The sequence below is a fragment of the Rhinatrema bivittatum genome, chromosome 6 (genome assembly GCF_901001135.1).
Source record: "Rhinatrema bivittatum chromosome 6, aRhiBiv1.1, whole genome shotgun sequence".
NCBI classification, from domain to species: Eukaryota; Metazoa; Chordata; class Amphibia; order Gymnophiona; family Rhinatrematidae; genus Rhinatrema; species Rhinatrema bivittatum.
In genome coordinates, this window is record NC_042620.1 from 171,015,643 (window position 1) to 171,035,351 (window position 19,709).

The 19,709-nt window shown below is 45.9% G+C and overlaps 1 protein-coding gene across 3 annotated transcripts in view; it reads left to right on the forward strand.

The window, feature by feature from the left end:
* LANCL1 (LanC like 1) overlaps positions 1–19,709 on the forward strand; it is a 67,569-nt gene that overhangs the window by 46,479 nt on the left and 1,381 nt on the right. For all 3 annotated transcript variants that reach the window (XM_029606135.1, XM_029606138.1, XM_029606137.1), the window contains exon 9: positions 13,538–13,610. In XM_029606135.1, coding sequence (XP_029461995.1) covers positions 13,538–13,610 — 73 coding nt within the window. The remainder of the gene's footprint in view (positions 1–13,537; positions 13,611–19,709) is intronic.

A 19,709-nucleotide genomic window follows, 5' to 3' on the forward strand; every position in this document is an offset into this window, starting at 1 on the left:
TCTCGTGGCCCCCGAATGGCCCCAACGGCCGTGGTTCGTGGACCTGGTGAATCTCACTACGGACGGACCTCTTCGTCTCGGTCACCTGTCCCATCTTCTGCGGCAGGGTCCCGTATTTTTTCGACCAGGCGGATCGCTTATGTCTAGCGGCATGGCTTTTGAATGGAGACGTTTGAGACGCAGAGGTTATAAGGAAGAGGTTATTGCCACCCTCCTCAGGGCTTGCAAGCAGTCAACATCGCTTACCTACGTCCGGGTCTGGAAGGTTTTTTAAAACATCTGCGAGGAGTTGGGTGTTTCGGCACGTTCACCTTCGGTTGCAGTAGTTCTCACTTTTCTTCAGCGTGGTCTCTCCAAGGGTCTTTCGGTCAGCTCCCTGCGAGTTCAGGTTTCGGCCCTTGGTTCCCTTCTCTGCACCATCGAAGGTCGGGCGGTCGCCTCTCATCCGGATGTTGTACGTTTTTCTCAGGGGCGCTAAGCACCTGAAACCGCCTGTCCGGTCTATTTGTCCATCGTGGAGTTTAAATTTGGTACTTCGAGCTCTTTGTATGGCACTGTTCGAGCCTCTCCGTCAAGCCACTCTCAAAGACTTGACTCTCAAGACTGTCTTCTTGGTCGCTATTTGCTCAGCCAGGAGGGTGTCTGAGCTTCAAGCTCTGTCCTGCAGAGACCCTTTCTTGCGTTTCTCGGACTCTGGCGTCTCTCTCAAGACCGTACCGTCTTTCTTGCCGAAGGTTGTTTCGTCTTTTCATGTCAACCGGTCCGTGGAACTCCCTGCTTTTTCGCCTGACGATATCGCGGCATCTGGTGGTAGTGATCTTCGTCGTCTTGATGTCAAACGAGTTTTGTTGTGTTATCTGGAGGTCTCTAATGTTTTTCGGGTATCTGATCATCTTTTTGTCCTGTGGAGTGGACCCAACAGGGGGAAGCAAGCTTCTAAGGCTACGATCGCTCGCTGGTTGAAGGATGCGATTTCTTTAGCATGAATCTGCAAGGGCTGAGCAGTCCCGGAAGGCCTAAAAGCTCATTCTTTACATTCTCAAGCGGCCTCTTGGGCGGAAACTCAGTCGGTTTTGCCGCAAGAAATATTTAGGGCGGCTACTTGGAAATCCCTTCATACATTTGCTCATCACTACTGACTTGATGTTCAGGCTCCAGTCTTTGGTTCCTTTGGTCGGCAGGTGCTTCGAGCGGGACTGTCTGGGACCCACCCTTTGTAGGGAAGCTTTGGGATATCCCATGGTCTGGACTGATCTGGGTACGTACAGGGAAAGGAAAATTAGTTCTTACCTGATAATTTTCATTCCTGTAGTACCATGGATCAGTCCAGACGCCCGCCCGTTCTTCTTTCTGCTTGAATTCTCTTTTTACTGTTGTTCCTTCTTATAGGATTTTCTTTTTTTGTATCTCTGCATAGTCTTCCTGGAATTTACTGATAGGCACCGGAAGCATCGTTACGATGATCCGGGGTAGACATACAAGAGCGTTTTTTAGTTACAAGTTCATTCAATTGTTCTGTTATTTTGTTGTTTTAAATTAAATTACTAGTTATCCTGTTACTTGCTTGATCTTATACCTTTCTGCTTTGACAATGGTTGTACTGAGGGTTCCAGGGTGGGTTCTGTCCTTTATATAGGCTACCCTTTGAGCTCTGGTCTTTCTCAACCTGCTGGAAGGGGGGCTCAACCCATGGTCTGGACTGATCCGAGGTACTACAGGAACGAAAAATTATCAGGTAAGAACTAATTTTCCTTTACCCATGCTGTCTGGGAACATCCTCTGTGCCACTAGGTGGCGAAGCTCTCAAAGCTGAAAACTTATCTTTGATAGTGAGGTGCACCTGCTTGCATGATCCCGTGCCTCAAGTCTCCTCAGTCTGTTTTTTTCCGCGCGACTGCACAGAGCTCTCTCCTCATGTTTTTTGGTTTTTAAATAATAATACAAAAAAAAAGAGAGAGAAGAAAATCAAAAGAACTGATTTTTCAGGAACAACATAGAAGAGCTGCCCTTAGGAGAAGTGAATAATCTTCTCTGGGCAACCCCCCCCCCCCTCCCAAGTTGTTAGGGGCATAAGAACATGCCATACTGGGTCAGACCAAGGGTCCATCAAGCCCAGCATCCTGTTTCCAACAGTGACCAATCCAGGCCATAAGAACCTGGCAAGTACCCAAAAACTAAGTCTATTCCATGTTACCATTGCTAATGGCAGTAGCTATTCTCTAAGTGAACTTAATAGCAAGTAATGGACTTCTCCTCGAAGAACTTATCCAATCCTTTTTTAAACACAGCTATACTAACTGCACTAACCACATCCTCTGGCAACAAATTCCAGAGTTTAATTGTGCGTTGAGTAAAAAAGAACTTTATCCGATTAGTTTTAAATGTGCCACATGCTAACTAGGGGGCACTCCATGAAGTTAGCATGGGGCACGTTTAAAACTAATCAGAGAACGTTCTTTTTTACTCAACGCACAATTAAACTCTGGAATTTGTTGCCAGAGGATGTGGTTAGTGCAGTTAGTATAGCTGTGTTTAAAAAAGGATTGGATAAGTTCTTGGAGGAGAAGTCCATTACTTGCTATTAAGTTCACTTAGAGAATAGCCACTGCCATTAGCAATGGTAACATGGAATAGACTTAGTTTTTGGGTACTTGCCAGGTTCTTATGACCTGGAGTGGCCACTGTTGGAAACAGGATGCTGGGTTTGATGGACCCTTGGTCTGACCCAGTATGGCATTTTCTTATGTTCTTATGAAGCGCCGACACGTGGGTGGAGCACCGAGACACCGACAAGCTGGTGAAAACAATTGAGGTTCTAGTGTAAAGTAACACCTAGCGATCAGAATGATGAACAGAGTCAAAAAAAAAAAAAAAAAAAATTCAATCTCCACTCAGAAATTAGCAAAGGCAAATTGCCTCTCCCTCTCGAAAATTGTATGCGGTGAACAACCTTTTTCACCTTTGGAAACGGAAAGTAGAGGTCATGTCTCTGTCCGTGGATGATTCATCAAAATCATATTACTGGACAACCTTTTATCTAGATCGTCTTACTGACCATATTGGGTTTACTGACCCACTGGTGTCGACTTCAACCTCCACATTCGCAGGGGAAGCGGTGGCATTCTCAAGCCCCCTGCCAGCTTCCACGAGCCAGCAAGTTTTCTAGGATTCCCTATTCCCACCACCTTTAGTAGGAAGCAGGCTCTCCCACTTCATTCTATCCCGGGGCACAGATCAATCGACCTTTACACTCGGCGTTATACGGAAGCACTCTCTCTCTCTCTCAGCTTCTTTCTTGCTGCACCTGTAATGCCTGGCCCACCGCAATCTGCACAACAGGTTTCTGCTACAGGAGATCAATCCTCTCCTCCCACAGTGGTGCCCCTACCCCCCACAACCTTCACTGGCGCTACTCCGCTTGACATGGAGTACGATATCCTCCGTCGAACCCGAACCTTCGCCCTCTCAGAAGATACCCAATGAGGAACGGATCCTCTGCATCATAAGTTTTGTCACCAAGGATTCTGCAGTGGTACTGCCGCACCCCTTTCATCGACATGGGATCCGGATATATTTCCTACCTGGATGACTACCTGTGGGTGGCCGCTAGCCAATCCACCCTGCGACCAATCTTCTTCTGGCCTGATCCACACTACTCACGTATGCAGAATCCCATCTGTGACGCACACAGGCCTTGCAGTTTATTGTGACCCCCTTTTTTTTCGATCATTCAGAGCAGAATCTTCCTTCTTCAGCCCGAACGCAGGCCATGCAAAGCGTATTGATCACACTGCAAGCGACCACCACGGACCTCAGCCCAATGCATCCTCACCATTCTCGGTCACAGGACATCCTTATTCTATCTCACGCCTCATACGTGACAGCATGTGCCATTCACACTGGACCCAATAGAGTCAGTTCTTCATCTTCCCTCTGCTGCTACCTCACTCCCTCCCAGAAGCCGCAGAGACTCACTGATGGCAGGACACATTGGTGTTATCTGCGGGCTTACCCCATCCCACATGAAATGCCACTACCATGGACAACAGTCCCCTATTTCACCCACTTACGGATTCACAGATGGTACCCACTTACAGCGGGCGCAACGCATCACCTGCCCGGAGCTTCGGGGCCCGACCCACTCTTCGGACATTCGAGCGCACCCTTCATACCCTCATCCTTATGCTCCGCCCAAACAATCACAGTTTCCCATTCTGCTTTACCAAAAGAGGACGGTTAGGTTCCGGATTCCCTGCAGAAAACCAGTAGGAATCCTCGAACTAGTAGGAAGCAGATCCATCTCCCTTTCGTTCCTATTTTCTATCTGAAGTTAATAACTTCTAGGCATTCACCTTTACTTTTTCATACCCTCGACTGGGTATTTTCAAGTGGCGTCAACTTAAAAAAAAAAAAAAAACAAGGAATGGAAAGATGCACTAGGCGTTTTTTCCCATCTCAACCTCTTCGCATCTGAGCAGCACAATATACTCTACCTATTTTGCTGACTCTGCCCAACCGTCCGTCCTCTTTCACAGGTCGCAGTTCTCGTGGACTTTCTCTCAGTCTACTCCCATTACTGGCCTTCCAGAACTACATAGCAGATTGTGCGAACCTAATTTTAACATCAAACCAAACAGTCATGATACGCCTCCGTAAAGCAATTATCGTTGGCCCACCAATCCCTCAGGAAAAAAACATCCAACACCTTCTCGCCCAAGCGGTAATTGCTACACCGCTTCACCTATTGAAATTGCACGGCTCAGATCCCAGATCCGGGATTCTGTTCCTAAGCTTGGAGTTCTTCTGCTCTTGTCTCAGAACACACTCTCCTTCGCATAAACTACCGAAAAAAAACCACACTGCATCTTCGGGTGTTTTTTGCTATCAGCGCAGGTCCACCAGACCGTCTCCAGTCTTCCTCCACCTCCTTTGCCGGAGCCCTCTGACCAGCTTCGGCTCGAGCATACCTCAGTGCTATGGCCTTTGCCATTTCCCCTTCAATCTGTGTCTGCTCTCTGCCCCACTCACCTCCAAGTTCATGTCGGGGATCTTGCGTTTCCGGTTATGGCGTGACAGCCTATAATTCCATGGGACATAAAGTGCCATAGCACATTCATGCTCCCTCCACGGGGACCCCTACGCACTTCTCACCCCATGTTCCCTCGCCTGAAGGTAGCCTTTTCGATCGCCTCCACCTTCGCAAGGCACGTTGGCAAACTGCAACCCATCTTGGGCTAACCACCTTGTCAGTTTTTCACCATGACAAGGTTGTGCTGCGTGCATATCCCGCCTTCCGCACAAAGATGCTTGTCTGCGTCTACATCAACCAATCCACCGCCTCCTGGTTTTTCCCAAAAACCTCGAGCCTACCATGGCGAGCTTACCCTCCATACGCTATTTTGTAACCAAACATTCGCTTTTTCACAACGTCACAAACCTTCTGACTACAGAGCCCCGCAGCTCTACGTTTCCTTAAACCCAAATGCCCGAGACCGCCTATCTTCAATGACACTCTTAACTTGGATCTCGGACTGCTTTCTTCTCTGCTGTCAGCAGCATTCAAAGACCCTGTTTACGACCTATTTCATTCACCACGTGCTTGCTTCACTGGACCATCTCCATGAATTACCTACCCTGGTACTTGCAACACAACCCCAGGGTTCTCGCTATATCTGATAACCTCCCGCTACTGCTTTACGAGCAGACTGCAGATGATGCACATGGGACAGACACAATCCTCGGGTGGCACATATCTAAACCACTACGACAGCACCATCATAAAACTGTCCACTTATGGTCTAAGCCTTGAGTGCATTTTCCTGGTTACATCAGGGACACACAGTATGGGCTATATGTGCTCAATATATTAGCTGGGGACTCCCAGACAGCATAGCTAATTCATGCTGCTTATCTGCGAGAAAAGAGCAAGTTTGCTCACCATAAATGGTGTTTTCCATAGTTAGCCATACTGACCCTCCCGCCTCCCCGGACAGTTTGTCACTTTGCATCTCGTCTTGCTTTGATATAGACTGAGGAGACTTGAGGCAGCATGGGATCATGCAAGCAGGCACTATCAAAGATAAGTTTTCAGCTTTGAGAGCTCCGCCACCTAGTGGCATGGAGGACATTCCCAGACAGCATGGCTAATTCATCTATCTACGGAAAACACCATTTAAGGTGAGCAAACTTGCTCATCCTGTCTTTGTATTTGGCTCAAACATTCTATAGTGCAAATATTTTTTACCAGTTTAAAAATGATAGTATCCTGAATGCTAAATTGTACTAATCGGCTGTGGAAATAGCAGTATTTACGTGTGCTGCTTTTGACCAGACCAATGTAATACTTTCCCTATTTATGGTAGCACACTACTTTGTTTGTTCCACTCTTTCTCTCCTCATAGGGCCTCTTTACTCCTCCGTATCCCGGTCTTATGTTTGAACTAGAAATGAAATCCAAGTATCCAATGTAGTATTGTAGAATACCTCTCTGGGAATCTCTTTAATTTATTCATTCCTTGTCTAGGCAAGCTAGTCCACCCAAGTGGGTTATGCAATCCTGCCAGCAGATGGAAACAGGTCACTGATATCACACACCAACATCAGCCTACCAATATTCTGCCTCCAGCAGATGGCGGACATGCATTCCTTCTGTCAGGCGTGGAAGGCTTCTGAGGCGATAGCATTTCTCTCTCAGTTAAGCAGACTGTCCTTGAGCCAGTTTTGTTGCTCGGTGGTAAAGGCTTTTAGCGTACTCCCCCCCCCTGTAGGCTCAAAAGTTGCTTCCAGCACAGGTAGGAAGCTTTGGCTCACTTACCTGTTTTCTTCTTCAGCTTTTTTTTCTTCTCCTCTGGGGCAATTTAAGAAAAAAAGTGAAACAAAGTAGCAACAATAGTGTTTCCGGGGACATGGCTCAGTGCTTCAGGTATCTCCTGGGTCAGCATCAGTGGCTTTTTTTTTCCTCGTGGAAAGTTATTTTTCATGCCAACTGATTTCCTGCATGCAATACTGAGTTCCTGCTGAGTTTATTGCTCTCAGCTGTTTACATGGGCTTCTCGCATGCAAGGGAAACATTTTTTCTTTTTGATGCAGAATTATGTCGCTGGGCAGCAAACGCGGGAAAAGACTTTCCATTTGTGTTACTGGTGCATGAGACCAATTCAGTCTTCTCTTTCACTCAGCTTGTGCAGTAAGTATTGGGAGGTTCTAGGAGAATTATCCACCACAGATTTTGCTGCTGCATGGGCCTCTTCCTCAGAAATGGAGAGGCCAGTTGAGGGAGACCTGAGGAAGGGGGAGGAGCTTCCCCCCATCCCGCCCTTATGACTATTTTCACTGGTGCTGAAGGCCCGGGGTTTGAGCTTCTTTTGTCTGATCCTGTGTGACTGGGAATAGATCCAGCATCAATCTCTTGGGTGGAATTTTTTAAAGATCTGCAGACTTTTTGTAGAACTCAAGAAGATAGGCATCCGGGATCAAGAAAGAAGATTCACCTGAGGTCACTCTTCCCGAGGAGAAACACATGCTCGAGACCACCCTCTACTTTGATGCATGGCAAATGCCGGGGCGGGTAGTAGGGATTGGTGGTGGAGAACTCTTCTGGTGACTCTGCTTCTTCTCTGGGTGACTTGACAGTGGTAGTCTTGGAGGAAGGTGAAATTCCATCAGACATGGACCCACATAGAACTATGCTGTGTTTATTCCACTATGCTGAGTTGCCTCACTTGTCTCAAACACTGAAGGTGCTCGGAATGGAGGCAGCTGAGCCAGATGTGGTTAAGGCGCAGAAAAAAATACTCTATTATGATCAGTTTACGGAAGTGGTCCTGTTACTTTCCTTTTCATGAAGCGGTTCAGGATCTAATTGATTTGGAATGGAGTTCATCAGAGGCTAATTTTAAAGGAGGGAGATCCTTGGTGAGCATTTACCCTCTGGATCCTAAAAGAAGCGAGAAGCTTCAGTTTCCAAAAATGGATACCTTGGTGAGTGCCATCATCAAGAGAACCATGATTTCCGGTGGAAGATGGGGCAGCTTTGAAAAATGCTCAAGATAGAAAGATTGAAGCTAACCTGAAACAAGCCTTTGAGGCGATGGCCATGAATTTGCAGGTGTCTGTTGCTGCTGCTGTATGATAGCACAGGCAAGTTTATGCCTGACCCAGGACGCCCAGGAGGTACCTAGGTGAAGATGGTCCTGGCTGATGTAGACTACGATGTGGCATGTACCACTACATGAGGGTGTTATGGTTTCGAGGTGTTTGAGTGGATTCTTGGGTACTACGGAGATGGCCACTCCCACGGGGAGGAGCCCCACGAGGAATCACAGTACTAAGCTAGACTCTATACACGCATACACAGAGAATTTGTGTTTATTATACAGCTTGGTGGTTCTGCCCAGGAGGTGGCATCAGTGAGGTAATCCAGTAGAGTAGTCCAGGGGCCTCTGCAGAGGAGATCCATCCCATGCTCCAATGATGGTAGGCTGCGCTGGGTAGAGGAGAGAGTCCCGGATGTGGACTCGCAGCGCTGAAGGTGAGACAAGCTGGCAAGATTAGTTTACTCTCTGAATAGCTAGCTGTATTTGATGAAGATCCTGGCAGGCAGAAGTAGTTGGTTTGCAGGCACCAAGGCAGGGAGAGAAGGCTCTCGACGAGCGAGTACCCGGTATCCCAGATAGGCACCTGAAAGAAAACATAGGGCCCCCGAGGAGCAGGTACCCAGGTTAGAGGTGAACGGCCCCGGAGGGCAGAGAGAACTTCCAGTGGCAGCAAGGAAGCAGCAGAGTAGCTTAGACCGGAGGCGAATCCAATCCTTGCTAACTCAGTTTGTTAGCAAACGAAGGGTAGGCTACATACCTGAATGGCGTGACGTCACTCTGAGGGGGCTGCCCCCGAGGTTCCCGCCATGAAGTGGATAAAGACGTGGGTGGTGTGCGCACGCACACCCTAGGAGGCCCTCAGGAGAAACATGGTGAACACCGTCGCTGTAGCCGTTCCAGGGACGCCGGAGAGAGCGGCATGATGACGCGGCAGCAGCCATCTTCCCAAGGCTAGTGGAGAGAGAAGGAAAAAAGTTGAGGCACAGAGGTCAAAGCCGTCTGAGACCGGACGCAATAGAGGAGTGGAGTCAGTGATTGCAGCTCGAAGCCTCCTGTGGTTGCTGACATTTGGTCAAGTTTGACTTAGAAATAGTTACCTTATAGTGAACACCTGTTTGGGAAGCAGTTAGAAAAAATGGCGAATTGATGGGGAGACTCAAGATTCTGCATTTGCCAGAGGATAGGAAGTCTACTTCGCGTTCCTCTATTTGGATTCTCGTCGTTTTTACTTCTCCAGAGATTCAGGGACGCAGAATTCTTGGTCCTTTGAGAGATCTTGGTCATTTCGGAAAAAGAAGTTTAGAAAGGATGGAAACGCAGATCCTGGAGCTTCCCATTCCTCGCAGTGAGGCCTTGGGGGGGCCATCCTTCAATTCCAGAAATAAGCGGTTGTCTATCTCAATTTTATCAGAGTGGACCCATATTACCTCAAACCAGAGGGTTCTGGATGTGGTGAGAATTGGCTACACGCTGGAGTTTCGTTTCTTTCCTATAGATGCTTTTATGGTTTCCCCATGCAACTGGCAAGAAAAGAATGTAGCTGTACAAGACACTGTCTGCAGAGGTTACTCACTCAAATTAAAGACTGTAATTCCGGTCCTGGTGGGACAGAAAGACACAAGGCGTTATTACATTTATTTTGTAGTACACAAGAAGGAGAGTACTTTTTGCCTCATTTTGGACTTAAAGGGAGTCAACAAGTGGGTGACCCACTTCAGAATGGAAAACTTTGCATTCAGTATTTTTAACTGTTCAGCAGGGAGAGTTTCTCATATCTCTCGATCTGATGGAAGCCTATTTATATATTCTCATATGGTATAATCCGTGCTTTCTGTGTTTTGCTATGCTTGGTCAGCACTACCATTTTCAAGCATTGCCGTTTGGGTTGGCTATGACTCCAAGAACCTTTTACCAAATTGATGGTGGTGGAGGCAGCAGCCTTGCACAAGGAAGGCATCTTGGTCTACCCTGTATCTAGGCGACTGGTTGATCAGAGCCAAGTCGGCAGAGGAAAGCCAAAACCAGATCGTGTCTCGCAGGGTGGTTCAGCTGTTGTAGGACCTAGTCTGGGTAGTAAATCTAGCTACAAGTAACGTTTGGTCAACTCAAGACATTGGCGTATTTTGGAGTCAGGTTCAATACAGCTCAAGGCAAGGTATTCCTGTCAGAGCATTGTTTCCTGAAGCTTTGGGAACAGATTCAGGCCCAAACAGTGAAGATTCTCCGCTGGTTTAGGATTATCTACAGACATTGGGGTCCATGGCGGTGACTCTGGAGGTTGTTTCACGGGCAAGGACACACATGAGGCTCCTTCAGAGGACATTGTTGTATCAATGGAATTCTCAGTCTCAAGAGTACAAGGTAAAATTATCCGAGCTGCAGTGAAGCAGAAGTTATGGTGGAAGAAGAGAGATCATCATGCCAAGGAAGTGGACTTGAAGATTCCCGATTGGTTAGTAGTTACTACAAATGCGAGTCTCTATGGTTGGGGAGCCCACTGCCAAGAAATGTAGCGCAAGGGCAGTGATCTCCTGAGGAGATGTCATGGTCCATCAGTCAACTGGAGGCTCCAATGATTTAATTGGCATTGGTAAGGTCCGCAGATCAGATAAGAGGTACAGCAGTGAAGGTGATGTCTGTCAGTGCTACTGCAGTAACATACATAAATCATCAAGGGGGAACACAGAGACAACAGGTTTCTCTGGAGATAGACAAATTGCTGCCTTGAGCAGAGCAACATCTTCATGCACTATCGGCAGCTCACATTGCAAGGGTGGCCAGTGTTCAAGCAGATTCTCAGCTGTCACACCTTAGATCCAGGAGAGTGGGTGCTGGCAGACAAGACCTGTCAGCTCATTGTGTCTTTAGATCTGATAGCGAACCATGAAAATACAAAGGTTCAGTGGTTTTTCAGTCGAAGGAGGGACTCCAGAGCTCTCAGGATAGATGTTCTTGTGCAGTCGTGACCAAAGAGAGTTGTTTTATGTTTTCTCTGTGGCCAATAATCAGCAGGTTACTGCAAAAGAGAGCACGATATCCCAGACTAGTTCTTTTGGCAGCACTGGATTGGTCACGCAGACCATGGTTTGCAGATATCCAGCGACTGATAGTCGACAGACTGTTGCGATTACTGGTGCGGAAGGACCTTCTGCATCAGGGACCAGTTTCTTCACGAAAATCCGGTTCAGTTTTGTCTTACGGTTTGGCCCTTGAGATGGCTCAGTTGTTGAAACATGGTTATTCTTTGCCAGTAGTGAACACGCCATTACAAACTCGAAAATTTTCTACTAGTTTGGCCTACGTCAGTCTGGAGAATTTTTGAGAACTGGTGCAAGGAGTACTCGTGTCACCCTTTTTAAAACAGGGGTGCTTTTAATCTTAGACTTTTTGCAGGAAGGTTTGATTAAAGGATTATATCTGAATATGTTCAAGGTACAAGTAGCTGCCTTGGCTTGTTACAGAGGGCATGTTCAGGGTAAATCTTTCCGCATCTGGAAGTTTCCAGATTTTTTGAGAGGAGTTAAACATATTCGGCCTCCGCTGCATTTTCTGGTACTGCTGTGGGATTTGAATCTGATATTATCCTTTTCATGGGTTCCACCTTTCATCCTCTTAAACAGCTTTCATTACCTTTGCTGACTATGAAAACAGTTTTTCTGGTTGCAGTTTGTTTGATAAGAATAGTTTCCAAATTGCAAGCTCTTTCGTATAGGGTCCCTTTTTTGTTAATGACTAGTGACAGTTCAAATTAGGTCGGTGCCTTCTTTTTTTGCTGAAGGTAGTTTTGGATTTTCATTTAAATCAGTCCATTTCCTTACTGTCATTTGAGTCACGCAATGAGCAAGATTATCATGTTTTGCGTCCTTTTGATTTTAGGAGGCATCTGTTACGATATCTTAAGGTCACCAACCTCTTCTGGACAATAGATCATTTGTTCGCCCTGTATAAGAAAGGGGGAGTGGCTTCTCTGGCCTCAATTACATGTTGGATTGAAGAGATCCTAACAGCGGCCTGCATGGCAAAGAAGAAGCCTTTGCCCAGGCAAATTAGGATGCATTCAACTAGAGCGCAGATTGTTACATGAGTGGAATTAAAGATGGTATCTCCGTTGGAGATTTGTAGAGCTGTGACATGGCCTTCCTTACATACCTTGTCCAAGCGCTATTGTTTGGATGTTCGGGCACAGGAGACCGCGTCTTTTACAAGAGCAGTCCTTTTGGGAGTGTGGGCATCCTCCCACCCCTCTGGGGAGTAGCTTTGGTATATCCCACTTATGTGGACTGACCTTCCTAGATAAGGAAGGTGAAATTACTTCTTACCTGATAATTTCCTTTCCTTTCATTTAGGATAGGCAGGCCAGTCCACACTCCAGGCCAGAGCTCTTACTGTTCATCTTTTTTTTGGGACAGCAGATATTTGGAAACCATTAAAAGCTCTGGATTGTTGAAGTTTTCTGGGTAAGTGACAGAATTGAACTTCGTTTTCTGCTGTTACTGGGCTCAAGAAAAGAAAATCTATTGCTTTTGGTCTCCTGGAAGAAAAAAAAAACCTTTTGGATTCGGAATATATTGATTCTTTCAATTTAAGTGTTATTTAGTTGTCCACAGTTGGCTTTTTCAGGAATACTGGCAGGCTGATGTCAATGCATGACTAAAGAAAGGGATTAGTAGGTTAGTAGCACTTTGGAAGAACTAGTTCAAATTAAGATGTGTAAAATAGGGCCGAATTTTAATAGGAACTAACTGTAGGCTAGTCCTTTATTTATTTTAATTTTAAATGTATGAGAGCTTTTAGCCTAGGCCGTATTGTATTAATTTATATTAGTTGTAGTTTAGGTCTTATTCTATTGTATTAGATCTATAGTTTTTAATGTATTTTAGTTTTAATTTAGGTTTTATTCTATTGTATTAGATCTATAGTTTTATGCTCATATTTTATGAGTCAGCTGTGATTTATTTGCTGCATTGTAAACCGACTTGATATCGTTTGAGGAAGGTCGGTATATAAAAAGATGTAAAATAAATAAATAAAAATAAATAAATATAGGAGTGATGTCCATGACCTCCATCTCCATCTGCTGGCAGGATTGCATAACCCGCTTGTGTGGACTGGCCTGCCAATTCTAAAGCAAAGGACATTTATCAGGCATACCTTTAGTTGCCTTTCCAGAAACTCTGCCCCAGGCAATTTATATTTGAATAAAACAGATAATAGAAATGCCAGTTGGTCAGTCTAATAATGTAATAAAATATGAAATGACAATGAAAATATCCCAACAATGAATAATTACAATACAATAACACAAAGATAAAATAGCAATAAACGTGAGCCAACAGCAATAATCCATAAACTAACCCAAGTACAGACAGAAAATAAATTTAATGGTAGGTAGTGATGTATTTTGAAGTTTGTGATATTTTACTTTCTCATTTTGTCTTCAGTTTGCAGATTGGTGCCTGGATTATGGGCAGCATGGCTGCCGGATTGCGGACACTCCCTTCTCACTCTTTGAAGGTACACTGTAGCAAGTGGGGAGTGGGCTTGGCAAAGGACAAAATAATCACTATAACTAATCTTAATAAGATGAGATTAGTAATTCAAAAGCTCTCCTGCTAGTCTATTCCCAGTAATTTATATTCTCTGAGGACAAGCAGAATGGCAGTCCTTACACATGGGTGACATCATCCAATAGAGCCCAGCATGGGAAACTTGTCAAAGTTTCTAGAACTTTGAGCCTCACTGAACTTGCCCATGTATGCATTATGCCAAGCATCCAAGTAGGGGTCCCTTCAGTCTTACTTTTTCTGTGGAACCTAGTGGTCACAGTCTTTGAGTCTTTTTTTTCAACTGCATGGCCACTTCTTGGTAAGAAACTATTTTGCCTGGTTGTCGCAGGGTCCCACGGTTCTTCCTGTAGTGTCCCTAGGTAGCTTTTTTTTTTTTTTTTAACATTTATCTGAGTTTCAGATTTCAGCGTTTAAGTTTCCTTTTGTAGCCGATTCCTTCTAGGTGGTGGTGCCATTAGTGCCTGTCAGCCATTGACAGGTTTGCCGCCATAGAGTTCAATTTAGCATCCCTTTTATTTCGAGACCACATATCTTCAGGGTTTCAGATATGACCCTGATGCTCAAGGACTATGTCTCACAGATCCCCGTGATAGATTTATTGTCTACATGGGGGCATCAAATGATGTGTGGCGTGACCACAGCTGTGCACAAATGACCCCCAATGGAACGTCTCTTCGGGTACTGGAAGGTCAATCCATCAACATCTGCATCAGATGCATTGACATTTAAAGGATCATGGAACTGCACCAATGGTATCAGCATCAGGGGGGACCATTGGTTCCCTCTGTGTTGATGACAGGTAGGTGTCCCGGAGACAGGTCATTTATCTTCTTCCCAGTTGAAGAAGGGATCTGGTTTCTCTACTTCGACCTTTACAGCAGGGAAGCCAAAGAAACATCAGCATTGGTTTCTGTTGAGACACGGTGCTGAGCATGGAGATGGTCCAGCTTCGGCCAAGAAACCTTAAACGTGACGCCACGGTGAGGAGAGCTCATCCAAGTTACCTCGGGGTTTTCCATGGTCTTCACCGATCCTGATGTCAGCCACCAATCCTCCATGCAATTCTAAAGAGGACATAGTTATTCCTCCTGCCTCCCAGTTGGTGTTGACATTGGCGATTCTCAAGAAGGCATTGGAGGAACGAGTGCAGGTAGCACCAGGCACAAAATGCTGAACATCCTCCAGCACGTGGACCCTCTTAATGTGGTTGTAGTTGTCACAGTACATGAGATCCTTCAGGAGTTGCTGTTAAGGATGGCTCCCGTCTCAATAAGATGGTCCCCTCTTGGTGGCTCCCACTGCAGGAAGACGGATGTGATATACTTTGTCCAGAAGGCTCATGGATTTGAAAAGCAATGGCTACCTCACCAATCTGTGGTGGTGGAATCTGCTCTCAAGAAGGCCAAGCGTCCTAGGACCCATTCCTTTGTGGCCCCAGGGAGGGATCCTAGTGTTATAGACACTCTTGGGAGGAAGGTTTTCTAGGGAGCTATGTTCATTGTCTATGTAATGGCCTATTGGCCCCTCTTGGGCCAGTACATGCAGGACATTCTGAAGCGGGTGCAGGAGGTGGCTGTGCGCTTCCTCAGAAGCAGCAGGACACCCTCCAGTCACTGGTGACTAAGGGTCTTGAGTGTGGGAAAACACGCGGTCCAATTGACATACAATATTTTCAAAGTTGCATCAAGATTCTCTGCTGTAGGGATTGGAGCCTGCAAACTCGTCTAGCTGCAAACCTCTGAACTCCGTCCAGAGGTGCAGAAGCAACTCCTTGATATGCCATGCATCAGAGAAAATCTCTCTTTAGAGATCAGGTTAAGGATGCAGTGGCACCGATTCGTGATCACTGTACAGCGCTTTAGTAGCTCTCCACTGCTGCTTCGGACTCAATCTCCTCATCCAGGTGATACCCAAGATCTGGGTAGAGAAAATCTATCTTCTGCCCGAGGAGACACTATCCTCCACCCTCTGTCCCATATGCAGCTGGCCCCACATAGCCACCCCAGGAAGCAGAGGGCACCTGAACCCCCAAATGGCATCTCAACCAACTCCTGGGACAGTGTTTGACTGGACCGGAGAGAGCATAGCCAAAATCCCAGTACCATGCCGAAGGACTTTCAGGTCGGGGGCAGGTGTGGTTCTACGCGACTCAGCCTTCCAGTATAACCTCGAGCAAACGGGTCCTGGGCATAATTCAAAGAGGGTACAAATTTAATCTATTGGGTGTCCTCTTGGAGGGCTCATAGCACATCAGTAGGTAGTATATTTGGAGCTCCTCTCCTCCTTAATGACCAGAGCGGTTGTGCTTGTTCCACCAAGGAGGAGAGGGTGGGCATTTTACTCCCAGTACTTTCTTATTCCAAAGAAAACCGGAGGGACTCTGTCTCATCCTAGACCTAATGGCCTTGAACAAGTTTCTCAAAAAGGAAAAGTTCAAGATGTTTTCTCTGGGTACCTTGATAATTTTTCTGCAAAAAAGGGGGGCTGGTTATGCTCTCTCGATCTAAAAGATGCCTACACTCACATTGCGATATTCCTGTCACCGGAAGTATCTCGGATTTGTGGCAATCTGCACCTTCGGTATCACATTCTGCCCTTTGTGCTTTTGTCAGCCACTTGTGTCATCACAAAATGCTTTGCCATGGTGGCAACACGCCTTCTCAGGCTGGGAGTGCACATATTTCACTATTTGGATGATGTGCTGATCAAGAGCACATCTCAGACAGGTGCCAATGAATCAGTGCGTATGACTATCCGGGTGTTGGAGTCACTAAGGTTCATCATCAACTACCCTGAGTCTAATCTCGGCCCATCACCTCAATAGGAGTTTATTGGAGTCTGCTAGAATCAACTCAGGCCGGAGGCTTCCTTGTGCAGCACCCTGATGGCCATTGAGGCAGAGATCAAGAGAGTTAGCAGACATCAGCTTGGCACATATTGAGGTTGTTGGACCACATGGCCAAAACTGTTCATGTCACTCCCATTGCTTGACTGTTTATGCGAAGATCCTAATGGACCCAGAGGGCACAGTGGCTTCAGGACACTCAAGACCTTCCAGATTGCATCCAAGTCGCTCCATTACTCCAGGATTCTCTATTCTGGTGGCAGAACAATTCCATTTTGGTTCAGGGATTCCCTTCCAGATTCCTCCAGTGAAAACTGTGCTAACTACAGATGCGTTCAACTTGGGTTGGGCAGCTCATGTAGATGGGCTTCACAATCAGGGTTCTTGGTCTGCTCGGAAAAGTCAGTACCATAAGAACATGCCATACTGGGTCAGACCAAGGGTCCATCAAGCCCAGCATCCTGTTTCCAACAGTGGCCAATCCAGGCCATAAGAACCTGGCAAGTACCCAAAAACTAAGTCTATTCCATGTAACCATTGATAATGGCAGTGGCTATTCTCTAAGTGAACTTAATAGCAGGTAATGGACTTCTCCTCCAAGAACTTATCCAATCCTTTTTTAAATACAGCTATACTAACTGCACGAACCACATTCTCTGGCAACAAATTCCAGAGTTTAATTGTGCATTGAGTAAAAAAGAACTTTCTCCGATTACTTTTAAATGTGCCCCATGCTAACTTCATGGAGTGTCCCCTAGTCTTTCTACTATCCAAAAGAGTAAATAACCAATTCACATCTACCCGTTCTAGACCTCTCATGATTTTAAACACCTCTATCATATCCCCCCTGAGTCGTCTCTTCTCCAAGCTGAAAAGTCCTAACCTCTTTAGTCTTTCCTCATAGGGGAGTTGTTCCATTCCCCTTATCATTTTGGTAGCCCTTCTCTGTACCTTCTCCATCGCAATTATATCTTTTTTGAGATGCGGCGACCAGAATTGTACACAGTATTCAAGGTGCGGTCTCACCATGGAGCGATACAGAGGCATTATGACATTTTCCGTTTTATTCATCATTCCTTTTCTAATAATTCCCAACATTCTGTTTGCTTTTTTGACTGCCGCAGCACACTGAACCGACGATTTCAATGTGTTATCCACTATGACACCTAGATCTCTTTCTTGGGTTGTAGCACCTAATATGGAACCCAACATCGTGTAATTATAGCATGGGTTATTTTTCCCTATATGCATCACCTTGCACTTATCCACATTAAACCTCATCTGCCACTTGGATGCCCAATTTTCCAACTTCTGGAGCTCGGGTGATCTAGTATGCACTATGGGCTTTCAGAGATTGACTGTTCGACAGATTTGTACTAGTTTGGACTAACAGCCAAGTGATTGTTTATTTTATATCAACAAGCAGGGAAGTATGGGATCCTACCTCCTGTGTCATATGATGGTCTGGAAAATGGGGTGGAAGACAGTCTGTCGGTCCTTCAGACCCCATTATTGGTCCCTGGACCAGGAGGTAGTGAATCGTGTCTTCTGCCTCTGGAGGATCCCAGAGATGGACCTGTTTGCAGCTCCCTGAAACAGAAAGATCCCTCTCTTTTCCATGTACAGAGCACAAAGCAAGCTAGCCTCATATGCTTTCGCTTTCCATTGGAGCGAAGGACTTCTGTATGCATATCCTCCAGTCCCACTGGTTGCAAACACTTTGTTGAAGCTCAGAGAGGACAAGAGGGACTGAGTGATTCTCATAGTCCCTTGTTGGCCAAGACAGATTTGGTTTCCACTCCTCCAGGAGTTGTCCATCTGGAAACCGATCAGATTAGGTACTTCCCCCCCAACTCTCATCACTCAGGGGCAAGGCAGATTGTGGCATTCCAAGCTGCAAGCCCTATTGTGCTCACAGCTTAAATATCGAGAGGCTGATCCTACAACCCCTTGATCTTTCCATGGATGTGTCTCGTGTCCTTTCGGCTTCCAGAAAGCATTCCACCAGAAAGTCCTATAGACTGAAGTGGAGTAAGTTTGCTGCATGATGTAAGCAAAGGGCCTTGGACCTCTTTTCCTGTTCAACATAAAAGCTGTTTGACTACATTCTACATCTCTCCGATGCTGTTCTTAACACCAACACAATCAGGATTCATCTTGGTGCAGTTCTCTGTACCACCTTTAATTGTACACTTCATGCACGGTCTGCTTTACTTGAAGCCTCTCTTAAGACCTCCCACTGTGTCATGGGACCTCAACGTGGTTTTGGCTGAACTATTGAAAGCTCCTTTTGAACCCCTGCACTCCTGTAACCTGAAGTATCTGACCTGGAAGGTCATATTTTTGGTGGTAGTCACTTCAGTTAGCTTCAAGCCTTAATGACTTATACTACGTGTTTTCATGATGGAGTATGTATGCAAGACCACCCTAGATTCCTGCCTAAGGTGGTGTCAGACTTCCATCTTAACCAGTCAATTGCCTTCCAACATTTTTGCCCAGGCCTTAGGCTCAGCAAAGTGCACAAGCCCTGCACAGTCTGGACTGCAAAAGAACCTTAGCCTTGTATCTGGAGCAGTCAGAAGCCCATAAAGTCCACCCAGATTTTTATTTTCTTTGATCAGGACAAGCTGGGGATTGCCATTACCAAACAGATGTTCTCTAATTGACTAGCAAATTGCATCTCCCTCTGTTATGCCCAGGCGGCATTGAATCTTGTGGGCCATGTTGAGACTCATTTTGTCTAAGCCTTGGCAGTTCTGTGGCTCACTTGCAATCAGTCCCCATGAAGGAGATGATATGCAAGGCTACGACATGGAGTTCCATCCACTAATTCACATTGCACTACTGTTTAGATAGAGATGGTCAACGCTCAGTAGGTTTGGACAGTTTGTCCTCCAGAACTTGTTTGAGGTGTATAACCTAACTCTATTCCTGCCTAGGGTCCATTGTTTTTGTTTTTCTTCAGGCTGCCCCCACCTCCCCCCCCCCCCCCCCCCCCCCCCCCCAACACCTTAGGGTATAAACAAATATATATATATTAAAAAAAAAAAAGCCAGTTGCCAACAAATCGTTGCTGCATTATGTTCTATTGTAAACCGAGGTGATGTTCCAAATGTGCCTCGGTATATAAAAACTCTTAAATAAATAAACATCGTTATTGTTGTGCCTGTTGCTACTGAGTTTCTTGTCCTTTTTTTATTG